The 13,981-nt window shown below is 41.0% G+C and overlaps 1 protein-coding gene across 1 annotated transcript; it reads right to left on the minus strand.

The window, feature by feature from the left end:
• Positions 1–813: 813 nt before the first annotated feature.
• On the minus strand, positions 814–13,981 carry LOC121390463 (zinc finger protein 629-like). The gene is made up of 3 exons (XM_041522286.1): positions 13,848–13,981; positions 2,601–4,157; positions 814–1,812 (listed from the first exon to the last, which is right to left on the minus strand). Exons 1-3 carry the CDS (start codon positions 13,859–13,861, stop codon positions 1,752–1,754), a joined length of 1,632 nt encoding a protein of 543 aa, XP_041378220.1. The 5' UTR covers positions 13,862–13,981; the 3' UTR covers positions 814–1,751.

Below are 13,981 nucleotides of genomic sequence, written 5' to 3' on the forward strand. Positions count from 1 at the left end.
CAACCACTAGTCTAAAGCCCCGTCTACACGATCATATATTTGTCCAAACACATTGTTGGACAAGCCGTGACAAATGTCTCCACTTGCTGCGCAATAAATGTATAACCGGGTAGACCACTTTTGCAAGAAAGTTGGACAAGGCGGGACATGGGCGTCGATCGGTGGGGGACAGAGGGGACGCGTCCCCCTCACTTTTCAACGCCGAGGGACAATCTATATAAATGCCCTCCCCCCCCCCCCCCCCGTTTTTGTTTAGCACACACACACACACAATGTACACACACACAAAAACACACACTAACACGCCCCCCCCCCCACACACACAAACTAACACGTCCCCACCCCCCTCCACACACACATACTTTTAAAGCCGGATTGACAATGGGAATGGGAACTCTATTTACGTGCCCCTATCCAAAAAGGTTCAGGCACGCCTACCACGAATTCGGCCTCTGACCTCGCCAGTGGACGGTTCCGTGGCAGGAAGTTAGAAGTGATTAACCTATATGAGCAAAACCCATGCCTTTATAACGTTTCAGGACATGAATACACAGACAAAGAAAATAGAAAATTAGCTATAATATAGCTGGGAAATGAAAAATATTTTTAAACATAATAAATGTCTATTTTTAATTAATTGCTATAGTGAAATGTGAAGAAAAAAAAAAACGTTGCCCCTCCCAACATACAGTGTGTCCTACACCCCCGTGTATTCATGTTGACTGGTTGGAAACCCGGATGAAAATCGCCCATTTAAATGAACTGCTATGCTTAAGTGTATCAACATTATAAGTAAATAAGAAACGTTACATGACATTTTCCCTCCAATTTCATTTCTGACACATTGTTTGTTTTGACAAATTCTAAACAAACGTCAAACAAATGTGGACAAAAATCCAAGAATATTGCATCGTGTAGACGGAAAGTTATGCAAGCGTGAACAAATGGGGACATTTGTCCCGCCGTGTTCAACAAAGTTTTTCGACAAATGTATGATCGTGTATACAGGGCTTAACAGACTAGAATATATATTCAAAATACACAACACATTTATTAAAATGAATTCACGTGTAGTCGTTTTTAAATATCAGAAACCACACTCGCCCACACACTCTCACACCCTCCCCACACATTTATGTGGTATATCCAGAAATGCTAGACAAATGACGTAAAGGCGCACCCACTCTTAAAACTTCCTGAAACCGCCACTGCTAGTATGCATAAATACACGTTAAGTTTTGGCAGTGTAAATATCAAATTAATGTTAAGTACAGAAGATCACATCATAGTGTACCGTTTTCGTTTCAGTTCACGAAATATACACTGAAATGTCTTGTCCAAACAATTTGTGTGATCATGTTATATGCTACTACAATATTTCAACAATTATGACTTAGACTATAATATATATATATATATACGTGTGTAATAATAACAATAATAATAATAATAATATAATATATATATCTACACACACACACACACACACATACACACATCCTGTTCTATCGTATCCAATTTATTTCCATAAACAGTCCTGAGGTTTCGGCTATTGTGAGAGGTTTCCGAGTAACACAGCTCCTGGTATCAATTTTCACGGGTCGATACCAGGGCCCTGAGATTTCAGACAAATAAATAAATATTTCCCTGTTTAGAAAATCTCCGGTTCTCTAGTTCGTTGCATCTCAAACTTCATATTGCTTCGTAATATGTGAATCTTTGTGCTGGGATGTTGTCAATTCATTAATTTCTTAATTCCTTATATGTATATCGTACGTTCGATTACTCGGAGGCAAAATCCAGTTTGGGCTACTACAAAACATAATAATATCAGATAATATACAATAACATTAAGTACAACAGTAAAGGTTGTATATAAACTGTATGCGGTGCGTGCGTGCGGTCCGATTGTTGCATCTGATGAGTGTTCGGCATACGTTCAGAGCGTATACACCAGAGGCAGATCTAGGGGAGGGCGAGCCCCCCACCCCCCCCCCCCCCCCCGCTAAATTTTGCGAGTTATAATTTTATTATATATTAATTTTCATCCCCCTCCAAACCTCCCCCAAAGTTCCTATGACATTTCGCCTCATGTCATTGCCCCCCCTCCCCCCCTAAATGGATATTCTGGATCCGCCACTGTACACCAACTGCGTTCCGACTGGCAGCATGCGTTTTGCAGACGCACGCATCCAGTCTAGACGTTGTAATTGAAATATATGTATTTCCAAGTTTTAGTTTTAGCCGGACCGCACGGACGCGCCGCATTCAGTCTATATGAGCCTTGTGCCCCTTCCCTTCCTCTCGGGTTTAACGGTTTAAGTATGCGAGACCCTTCTTTTTCCTCCCTAACTCTCTTGTCATAGACGAACGAACTGGTCCATGCTAGAACCCTCGCCCAAGATAAGCGTGCGCTACATACAGCAGCTTGCTCTGAAAATGCATGCTAAATTATTTCCAATCCAATTAATTACCCGCCCCCTCCTGTCTTGGACGAAAGAACTGGCCTATGCTAGAACTTGTGCCCAAGACAGACGTGCGCTACATGCGGCAACTTTCTCTAAACGTACATAAAATAAATAAAAAATATAAATAATCACATCATATAGTGCTGCTCGTTCACAAAATGTAGGTTGAAGTCGTTCTTGTCGGAACAGATCTTGTGACAGATGCTGCACTCCCAGGGACTCATCTCCCCATGCAGCGACTTGTGGAGGAAGAACATGCCTCGCTCCTCGAACAGGATCTTGCAGTGCGGACACCGGTACAGCTTGCCCTGGGCCTCGTAGAACGACAGCGCGTCCTGGAGGCTGGGCATGCCCACGATGTGACTCGTGTGCTGGGTGCACGCGTCGCGCCCCGACCTCGGCTTCGCCACCTGGATGCTGATCTCCGGAATCTCCTGAGCCTTCTGCAGGACGCTCTGAAGTCCGCAGATCACCTCGGACAGGTTGCTGGTGGAGTCTGCTGCTGTAGATTTTGTGGGGTCCACTGCCGAGCAGGATCTGGATATAGATGCGCTAGGCGAGGACATCCTTTTGGGTGAAGCGGTCTCTGAAAGAAGACCTGAACCGATTGAAGGTGATGGTGATGCGTGGATCTCTCTGTTGTGGTCGCTGTTTTGGGACATGCTGAGGCTGTTGCTGTTATTACTGTTGTTGCTGAAAGATGGAGACATCATGTTAGGGAACACAGGTCCTCCGTAAGACAAAGGATTGCCAGAACCTGCGGCATTTCCCTCACCATCCATGTGAATGTCACCCATAGAGGATGACTGTCCAAACAAGGACGTCGACATCACTGAGGTCCCATTAGATCCAGCACCTCCAGAAACAGATGCCGGTAAAGAGTTCCGAGAAAGATTTTTAAACTGACCCGACCTGGAGATGGCAGACTGATGCTGTTGTGACGGTGACATGGGTTCTTGCTTCAGCGCCATATGCATTTGCCTCGTCATCTCCATCTGCTGAGGACGCGAGGCCAGCTGGGAGCAGATGTTATCGATCGTCTTCAGAGCCTCGGTGGTGTCCATGTTCGGTAACATCCCCAGCCCGAGATTCTGACCCGCCGCGACTCCTCCGCCTTCGTCGACCGACTGTTGGAGTCTCTGGGTGTCGAACATCTGAAGGGAATGACTCTCCTTGATGTGCTGGCTCAGGTTGTGCTGCCCCGACGTCTTGAACGGACACATGGTGCACGACAGCATGTTCCGCACGGGGTGAGACAGCATGTGTCTGTTCAGCTGGTCCGTCCGGTCGAATCGCTTGGAGCAGAACTCGCACGAGTAGGGTTTCCTGTGAAGTAGACGGTGTTGGAAGAGATTTGACCTGGCCGCGAACCGCTTATCGCAGAGGTTGCACGCGTACGGCTTGATACCGTAGTGGACGTTCTGGTGCTCCATCAGAATGTTCTTGTAGCCGAAGCGGCGGTGACAGATATTGCACTGGTAGGGTTTCCGTTTCTCATGGGTCAGCTGGATGTGGCGGACTATGGCGGCTTTGGAGGTGACCACCTTGCTGCAGAGGGTACATATGAAGCTGTCGCCTTGGCGGATGTATGACGTCGGGCTGTCCGTAGTGACGTCATTGACTGTGGCGTCGTCGATAGTCAGAGGCTGGCTGCCAGGGGGAGTCAACCGCTGGTCCATTTCAACCGAACTGAAATGTTTATAAGATTTAAAATTAAGAAAATGGGACAATAAATATGATTTTGAATGCTTTGGGTTTGTGTGTGTGTGTGTGTGTGTGTGTGTGTGTGTGTGTGTGTGTGTGTGTGTTTGTGTGTGTCTCTCTCTCTCTCTCTCTGTGTGTGTGTGTGTGTGTGTGTTATAGCAAATAGCAAATGGGGACGAAACGTACCCCAGTGGTAAAGCGCTCGCGTGATGCGCGGTTTGTCTGGGATCGATCCAGTCGGTGGGCCCATTGGGCTATTTCTCGTCACAGCCAGTGCACCACGACTGGTATATCAAAGGCCGTGGTATGTGTTGTTCTGTCTGTGGGATGGTGCATATAAAAGATCCCTTGCTACTAATGGAAAAATGTAGCGGGTTTCCTTTCTATGACTGTGTTAAAATGGCCATATGTTTGAGATCAAATAGCCGATGATTAATAAATAAATGTGCTCTAGTGGTGTCGTTAAACAAAACAAACTTTAACAGCAAATGTTACTGCAACCACTTTGTCGGGAAGCTAACCATGTTACCAACAAAAAAAGAAGAAGAAAGAAATGTTTTATTTAACGACGCACTCAACACATTGTATTTACGATTATATGGCGTCAGACATATGGTTAAGGACCACACAGATATTGAGAGAGGAAACCCGCTGTCGCCACTTTATGGGCTAACTCTTTTCGATTAGCAGCAAGGGATCATTTATATGCATCATCCCACAGACAGGATAGTACATACCACGGTTTTTGATGTACCAGTCGTGGTGCACTGGCTGGAACGAGAAATAGCCCCATGGGCCCACCGACGGGGATCGATCCCACACCGACCGCGCGCTTTACCACTGGGCTACTGTTACCCAACAATAAATATTAGTGACATTCGATCTCACATTACATATTTGTTTTATATACAGATATTATTACGCTAGAAATGAACAAAATTTGCTCTAAAATTTTATTTGTTGCCTTATTTCTTTCCATCAGTATATGTACCTGTTGTACTTTAAAAACTCATTTATTTTCCACAACATTTTTTTTTTCTCTCCCATATAATATTCAGGTGTAAATTTATAGCCTGTGACGCGTCTGTCGTGTTGTAGTATAAAAAAGAGACGTATCAAGTGAAAGAAACAGTGTAACTTGAGATGTGACGTCTTTACGAGACATGCGTGTTCACAGGGGTTAAACACACAACACACCCGTCCACGAAGTATGCAATAAACATGTATGTAATATACCCGTTGTAGTCATCACTTAGGCCTACCCGACAACGTCAACAGTACACCGAAACCCCATGACGGATTTATTCGTGTCAGATGCATTTCATTCGTTAAAAAAATGTTGGGCCGAATTTATGTAGCCTGCTCCAAGTTCAGCCAGCGAACGTTTCGCTAACGTTCGAGAACTATTTGATTGGTTCCCGACGAGGCCATTTGGTTTACCGTGCAGCATATAAACCAGTCTAGCGAACGTTTTTCTGCTCGGTATGGTTGAACGCAGCTGTTTTTCTTAAACGCAGGTTTTTAAGCATTGAAAATGCATCCCCCCCCCCCCCCCCCCCAGCTGAAGCAAATGGTCCGCTTTCAGAACTAAAACATACAGGTTTATACATATATATGGTGGTGCAAAAACAAAATAGAAAAAGGTCCACTTGGTTCATATTCGAACACACCCCCCCCCCCCCCACCCCCCCAAGTCCAGATCACGCTACGCCCCTGTAAGTCATAAACATGCTTTGTAAATTAGCAGGGCACAATATTTCATGAGAACCGTTGTTATGTTCGCGTGTCGGTTACGCAACTTCAAAATAACGAGAACCGACAATCGCCACGTGGTGAACAATTACATTCTAAAATTAAAGGTACCATATATCAGTAATGAAAGTAAAGATCAGTTTATGTTTTTGAACCACCAATGTAGCACTGAACCACCAATGTAGCACTGAACCACCAATGTAGCACTGAACCACCAATGTAGCACTGAACCACCAATGTAGCACTGAACCACCAATGTAGCACTGAACCACCAATGTAGCACTGAACCGCAGTTCCAGTATTTTAGGTTTAGGTAGGTCTAACTCATCGGTTACGAGAACTATATTCACGTAACCGAACAATCGGTTACCTAAGTAAAACGCACGTTAACGGTTACCTACGATTTTGAAATATTGTCGCCTGAATTCGGCCCTTAAAGTTTGTTCTGCTTAATGACAACACTAGAGCACATTGGTTTATTAATCATCGGCTATTGGATGTCAAACATTTGGTAATTCTGATATATAGACTTAGAGAGGAAACCCGATACTTTTTTTTTCATTAGTAGCAAAGGGTCTTTTATATGCACCATCCCACAGATAGGATAGCACATACCACAGCCTTTGGTATACCAGTCGTGGGATCCTTTATATGCACTATCCTAAAACATTAGGAAAACTGCACATATCTGACAATTCCATAAATATTCCACATATCTGACAATTCCACAAATACTCCACATATCTGACAATTCCACAAATACTCCACATATCTGACAATTGGCTAAAATCCCCCTACTTTTTTTTTTTTTTTTTTTTTTTTTTTTTTTTTTTTTAATATTATTAAATAGTCCGATCCTCTCTTCTTTCTCTTATTTATTTTTGGACTGTCCTTCCAAAATGCTCCAAATAATATAAATATTCGACCGAGCAGTCAATTCTTTTTATTTTTGGCTTGTAACTTTTTTCTTTCTAATTTTAATCGTACTAATTTCTTTTACTAATTGCTATTTTCAAAATTCTGTCCATTTTCACCCAAATCAGGCGTGTTATCTATCTAATTTTATTTTGACCGCCCAATCTAATCTAGCGACCAAATTTAATGAGTAGAATTTTCTTTATTAATTATATTAATTAGAGATGCGCATCAAAATTTTAAAGGCCCGCTATTTAATTTTTGGATGTAAATTTCAAAATCGTCCCCTTAATTTTGTTCTATCCCGGAGCAAGTCACTGGCTATCCAGAGACAGGCCCCGGGACGGACATGCTCGAAACTCTAGTGGTATATGAGCATGTTAAAATTATTCGCACTCGCACCCCTACTTTCATTTCATTTTAACTTATGTTCGTGCTTATAGCCAATTAAGGTTCAAGCACGCTGTCCTGGGCACACACACCTCGGTTATCTGGGCCCCGTTCTACAAAGCGATCTTAGCCCTAAGATCACCTTAAGCGCATAGCTACCGTATGCACTAAGGTGGTCTTAGTTCTAAGATCGTTTCGTGGAACGGGGCCCTGGGCTGCTAGTCCAGGGACCTGAAGACAGTGGGTTAGTGGTTAGTGAGAGAGAAGAGGGTGTAGTGGTCTTACACCTACCCACTGAGTCGTTAAAACTCGTTCTGGGTGTGTGGGGGGGGGGGGGGGGGCGATACCGGGCTGCGAACCAAGTATCTACTGGGGTGTCCACGATTACTCGAGTACTCTGGCATGGGCCGAGTCTAGCAAGACTCGAGTCCGTTCACAGGACTCCGAGTACCCGTGCAAATAAGGGCACCCTCATTTAATTATATTTTTACGGTATTTTGCCATATGCTTGCCGCCGGTTACATTATAGAGCTATGAGACATGGAGGGAAAACAAAAGTCGCATGTGTGCAATACAATACAATGGCATGATTTGTCATCCATGTTCAGCGCTGGAATTAAGATGCATAATTCTATTTGACTTTAGACCAGCCTCGGTGGCGTCGTGGTTAGGCCATCGGTCTACAGGCTGGTAGGTACTGGGTTCGGATCCCAGTCGATTTTTAATCCAGATACCGACTCCAAACCCTTAGTTAGTGCTCCGCAAGGCTTCAAACTACTTGCACCGACCAGTGATCCATAACTGGTTCAACAAAGGCCATGGTTTGTGCTATCCTGCCTGTGGGAAGCGCAAATAAAAGATCCCTTGCTGCCTGTCGTAAAAGAGTAGCCTATGTGACGACAGCGGGTTTCCTCTAAAAACAGTGTCCAATAGCCGATGATAAGATAAAAAAAAACAGTGTGCTCTAGCGGGTTCGTTAAATAAAACAAATTTTACTTTATTTGACTTTATTCCTCAGTCTCATTATCACCTAGTGTAAGTGTCGGGTACTCTGGTCCGGGTCGTGTTTAACCCTCGAGTACTCGAGTACAATATGTTGGGACTCGTGGACGCCCTAGTAATAATATCTACCAGCCCTATGTCCGATGACTTAACCACGACACCGGTTCCTACGTTCAAATATATACCAGTACTCCGCGAGCTCTGGTTTCTTCTTTCTCTCTCTCTCTCTCTCTCTCTCTCTCTCTCTCTCTCTCTCCCTCCCTCTCTCTCTCTCTCTCTCTCTCTCTCTCTCTCTCTCTCTCTCTCTCTCTCTCTCTCTCTCTCTCTCTCTCTCTCTCTCTCTCTCTCCGATAAATATGAAAACCTTAGTTTAACTCTTAGTTTAGAAGTGCCCTTTTTGTCGTCTGTATAGAGAAAAACCCAAGTGTATTAACGTGTACTGTTTAGTTTTTTTAACCGACTAAATAAAATAAGTTTGGGCTAGTTACAGACAGTCGGAAGCCGTGGTGAAGCATGGTATGCTTTGCTTCCCCAGCTAAAACAGCTGCCCCAGCCAACCCTCTTTTAAAAAACAAATATATATATATATATCTTTCCAATGTTCAAAATATGCTAAAATGTCGTCAGACAAATATTCTATATATTTCCGTTAATCAGGCGTTGTTGTCACCAGCTTGCATCCATAATGATATTATTGTTGTTACTATGGCACCGAGCTGAATTAGTATTAAGTACACAAATGTATTATATCATTGCGTGCTGTGCGAATATTAAAAACATCCAGTAATAACTAATACGAGATATAGCGCAAATGGAGGCCTGCCATTCTATGATATGTATTTTATGCGAGTGTAATTCTTTTTTCATCCCCTACTGGGCCCCGTTCCACAAAGCGATCTTAGCGCTACGATTGCCGTATGTACATAACTACCGTATGTGCTTGAAGGGACATTCCTGAGTTTGCTGCAAAATTTATGATGTTATCGACTAATAGAGACTTTTTAACGATTGTAATTACATATCAAATATATTGTTCTGCTTTAAATATTAGTGACTGTGTACTAAACGTGTTTCTGATCATTCTAATATTTGTACTACGTTAATTTAATTTTATTTCCTAAAATATTTTTTTTCGTAAAACAAAATCCAGTTTGGGCTTCTTACAAATATTAAGACGATCAGAAACACATTGAATATACAGACACTGATATTCTAAACAAGAAAATGTATTTAATATGTAACTTTAATCGTAGAAATATCTTATTATTCGGATACATCTTACAATGCAGTCAATGCAGGAATGTCCCTTTAAGGTGATCTTAGCGCTAAGATCGCTTCGTGGAACGGGGCCCTGGTCCTAACACATTTGTCCGTCCATCCGTCCGTCCGTCCATCTCTGTCCCAATTAGAGTCTTCCCGACTTTTGGTGGTCTTTTGTATGTTTCGTTTTTTGGCAATGCCTCAAAATACTCAGCTGAATGCCTTGCCTTAAACTATTGAGCCAAAGTTTTGTGTGTAGCTTTATCATGTACAGCTGCAGTTAATGGCGATTTACTAAGTTTGACAGAGTTATGGTCCTTGAATTTAGGAGATACAAAAATCTGTTGGGCCTGGTAGGAGCTGGGATCACACTGCAAACTGCAATTAATTTTGGTTGAGCCAATTTTTAGATATGTAGAGAATTTCTTTGACAATTATTAAAATATTTTATAAGCGAAAGACTAAATGTTGTGGTATAACAAAAATAGCAATTGGGTAATATGGTATTCAGGGCCGTATCCTGATCAAAATGGGGGGGGGGGGGGCACTACGTTTTATAAACAAATGAAACACTATACAAATTAAATCCTGAGATGTGTATGCTATTTTCTGGAGTAAAACAGTGAGATTCTCAACGGGGGGGGGGGGGGGGGGAGGTTCAAGTACGCTGAGCTGTGGTCATTTGAAGGCTACTACTTTGGACGATCAAGCTGACATTTGAAAAATCAGCATGTCCAGCCATAATAACATTATATGCCAGCTAAATTGAAGGGGATAGGGTTTAATTATCACCTCCTTTTCGATTTTAAATGGAATGACCCGTTGGTGACTGAAATTGGTGTTTAAAACACACCTACACTGTATAATGACTTTTAATTTTTATTTATTTCAACTTATTTTTCGTGCTTATATCCAATATATCTGGGCTGGGCTGTCCAGGACAGTGGATTAGTTGTTAATTGTTAGTGAGAGAGACGATGGTGTAGTGGTCTTACACCTACCCACTGAGTCGTTAAATCTCGCTCTGGGTGGGAGCCGGTACTGGGCTGCGAACCATGTACCTAACAGCCTTATGTCCGATGGCTTAACCACGACGCCACGGAGGCCGGTGTCTTTTAATGTCTTTAAAGAAACAATAAGAAAACACGTCGGGACATTATTTTATAAGATAAAAGTCACTGTAACAATACAGGCAGAAGGACATTTGAAACATGTCTTGAAGGGACATTCCTGAGTTTGCTGCATTGTAAGAATAGATGCTTCAGACTAAAAACATATTTCTATGATTAAACTTACATATTAAATATATTTTCTTGTTGAGAATATCAGTGTCTGTATATTTAATGTGTTTCTGGTCGTCTTAATAATTGTAAGAAGCCCAAACTGAATTTTGTCTTCAAATAATTGTGTACGTACGAAAACAAAATGTATTCTAGGAACCAAAATACAATTTAACCTAGTACAAATATTAGAACGATCAGAAACACGTTTAATATACAGCCACTAATAGTTTATACAGAAAAATATATTTGATATGTAATTACAATCGTTAAAAAGTCTCTTTTAGTCGATAACGTCTTTAAAATTGCAGAAAAATCAGGAATGTCCCTTTAATATTTTTCCTCACTTATCCCAGAAATAATTCGGATCTGCCCTGATAAACGTCAGGTATTTATATTGAGTGTCTTAAAAAAACAATAGGGATAGAATGTAGTTCAGTGACATGCGACAAGTCGCAGAATTTATCATCCATTAAAGGTTTTTGTAGGATATATCGCTGGCACTATAATTTGCGATATCTCCTGCGATATTCTCCTAGGAGATATCGCTTCTTCTAATCTTGATTGGTCATATTGTACGTCACGGTATATGTTTCAGTGCTAAACCTATCATTAGTGACGTCACGCCACTGTCAGAACAGAACAGAACAGAACTTTATTACACCCAGGCCGTTAGGCAACGGCATATGGGGAAAGAATGAATAATTACATAATATAATATGTGACAAGACAGGACAGGGTTTACAGGAGAACATTAAATAGTAAATAATATAGTATATTAATAGTTAAATTATATAAATACATTAATACTGAAATACGAGTGGATATAACAAAAATACATATATACAATAAGCCAATAATATTCGGCATAGTAGAGTAGAGTTAAATGCTAGTTAACGAGTCTACCGCTGCCAAATATAGTGACATTCAACCCACATTACTGCCATTGTTTACAATAATTGTCGCAAATGAAAAGAATGATAATGGATGATAAATAGAATACCCACCTCGTGTCTTGTGATATCATAATTTATCAGCACTCGTTGATAAAAGTATTAAAATCTTTGGCAAGCCACGGATTTCATACTTACCAACTCGTGCTGATAAATTATGATATCACAAGACACTCGGGGAGTATTCTCTATATATCACCCTCACAGTGGACTCAGTTTTCCCCCGTCCCAAGCAGTGCCCCATGACAAGGCTTTGGTATGTACTGTCATGTGAATGAAATGATAGATAAGGGTAGACACAGGATCTCTCGCTGTCTTTCTTTCTGTCTGTCTCTCTTTCTTTCTGTCTGTGTGTCTCCCTCAGCAAGTAAAGGGGTGCATATGTTATTACTATTATTCTATTATTTGCAGCTTTGATACAGCCCCTTTAACCTGTATTACAATACAGTGTTGAAACTTGAATGGAGAAATTTTTATATTTCACAGGGGGCCCAGTGGTAAGGCGCTCTGTCGGTGGGCCCATTGGGCTATTTCTTGACTGGTATATCAAAGGTCGTGGTATGTGCTATTCTGTCAGCAGGATGATGCATATAAAAGATCACTTGAGCACTACTAATGGAATACAAATTTTGCTGTTTTACAGAGCAATGGATGCTCTCGTGGTAAAGTGCTCGCCTGGGGACTTCCACTATTCTAGAATTTTTATAAAATTCACTAGATAGGGATCAGTGATTTAAACAATTTACTACAATTAAACATTCACTAGCCCTAATTTTATTTAATACAATTTTACTAAATAATAGTAATAATCAGATGTCACTTAAAACCACTAACATTCGGGGAAGAGGGTTAGGGTGGGGGCAGAATATTCATATTTACAAAACAGACTTAACTGCAACATTTGACAAATGTTTTTCACTAGCCGTTGGGCATGGCAATATCAGTTATTTACTAGCCCAACATTAAATATCACTAGCCATGGGAGTTGGGGACTACCATAATCTAGAAGCCCTGGAATCACTCAACGATGGACTTGGGTTGTTTTTGTGGGGTTTTTTGTTGTTGTTGTTTTGTTTTGTGTTTTTTGTGTGTGTGTGTGGGTTTTTTTTTTTTTGTGTTTTTTTTTTTTGGGGGGGGGGGTCACTCCACGACTGATACATCAAAGGTTATGGTATGTACTACCTTGTCTATGGAAAAGTGTAAATAAAATATCGTCTGCTGCATTATCAGGGCTCACCCTGTCCATTGCGGAATTAGCTAATTGTTAATTGTACAAAGTGACTACAACATTTAGTCTTTGGCTAATACAATATTCCTTTAAAAATTAAACACATTTTTGTAATTAAAGGGAAATTCCTGAGTTTGCTGCAATTTTTAAGATGTTATGGACTAACAGAGACTTTTTAACGATTGTAATTACATATCAAATATATTTTTCTGAATAAAATATTAGTGGCTGTATATTAAACGTGTTTCTGATCGTTCTAATATTTGTACTAGGTTAAATTTTATTTTATTTCCTAAAATATTGTTTTTTCGTACGTACGAAATTATTTAAAGACAAAATCCGGTTTGGGTTTCTGAGAAATATTAAGACGACCAGAAACACATTGAATATACAGACACTGATATTCTAAACAAGAAAATATATTTAATATAAATATGTAAGTTTAATCGTAGAAATATTTTATTAGTCGGAAACATCTTACAATGGAGCAAACTCAGGAAGGTCCCTTTAAAAAACAAAAAACCTCTATATATTTGGAGACTGGCTAAACCAAAAAAAAATTCCAAGTGTGACTCACTCATCATGATTATCCGATATTATTGACAGACGTTGCTTGAGTGACAGCTGTGCGGGTTTCCTTTCTTTTCCTCTCGACCAAGTGTACGAACAACCAGATGTTAGCCGTAGTTTTACAATATGCTGAGATGTCGTAAAAATATTTTATATTCCTTTCCTTTCGAACAGAATCTGATGTCAACGAGATCGTACAAATACTTTTAGCTCACAAGTGTAGCTAACGAAAATCTACGACTATTCTCGACTGGTTTTTGCTTGTTTAAAAAAAACCCTTACGTGATGATGTGCGGCGAACAGAGTAAAATTTAGTTGTTCTTACCTTGGTGAAGTCATCTGAGCGGTTCGGTCACAAAGAGGATGTTTTCGAAGTAAGCCAATTTGGCTAAGCGGAGTTTTAATCGACACCCATTAAATTCTCAACATCGATCGACAACAAAGACAGGGGAGGCAACT

Source organism: Gigantopelta aegis, chromosome 15 (genome assembly GCF_016097555.1).
Source record: "Gigantopelta aegis isolate Gae_Host chromosome 15, Gae_host_genome, whole genome shotgun sequence".
NCBI classification, from domain to species: Eukaryota; Metazoa; Mollusca; class Gastropoda; order Neomphalida; family Peltospiridae; genus Gigantopelta; species Gigantopelta aegis.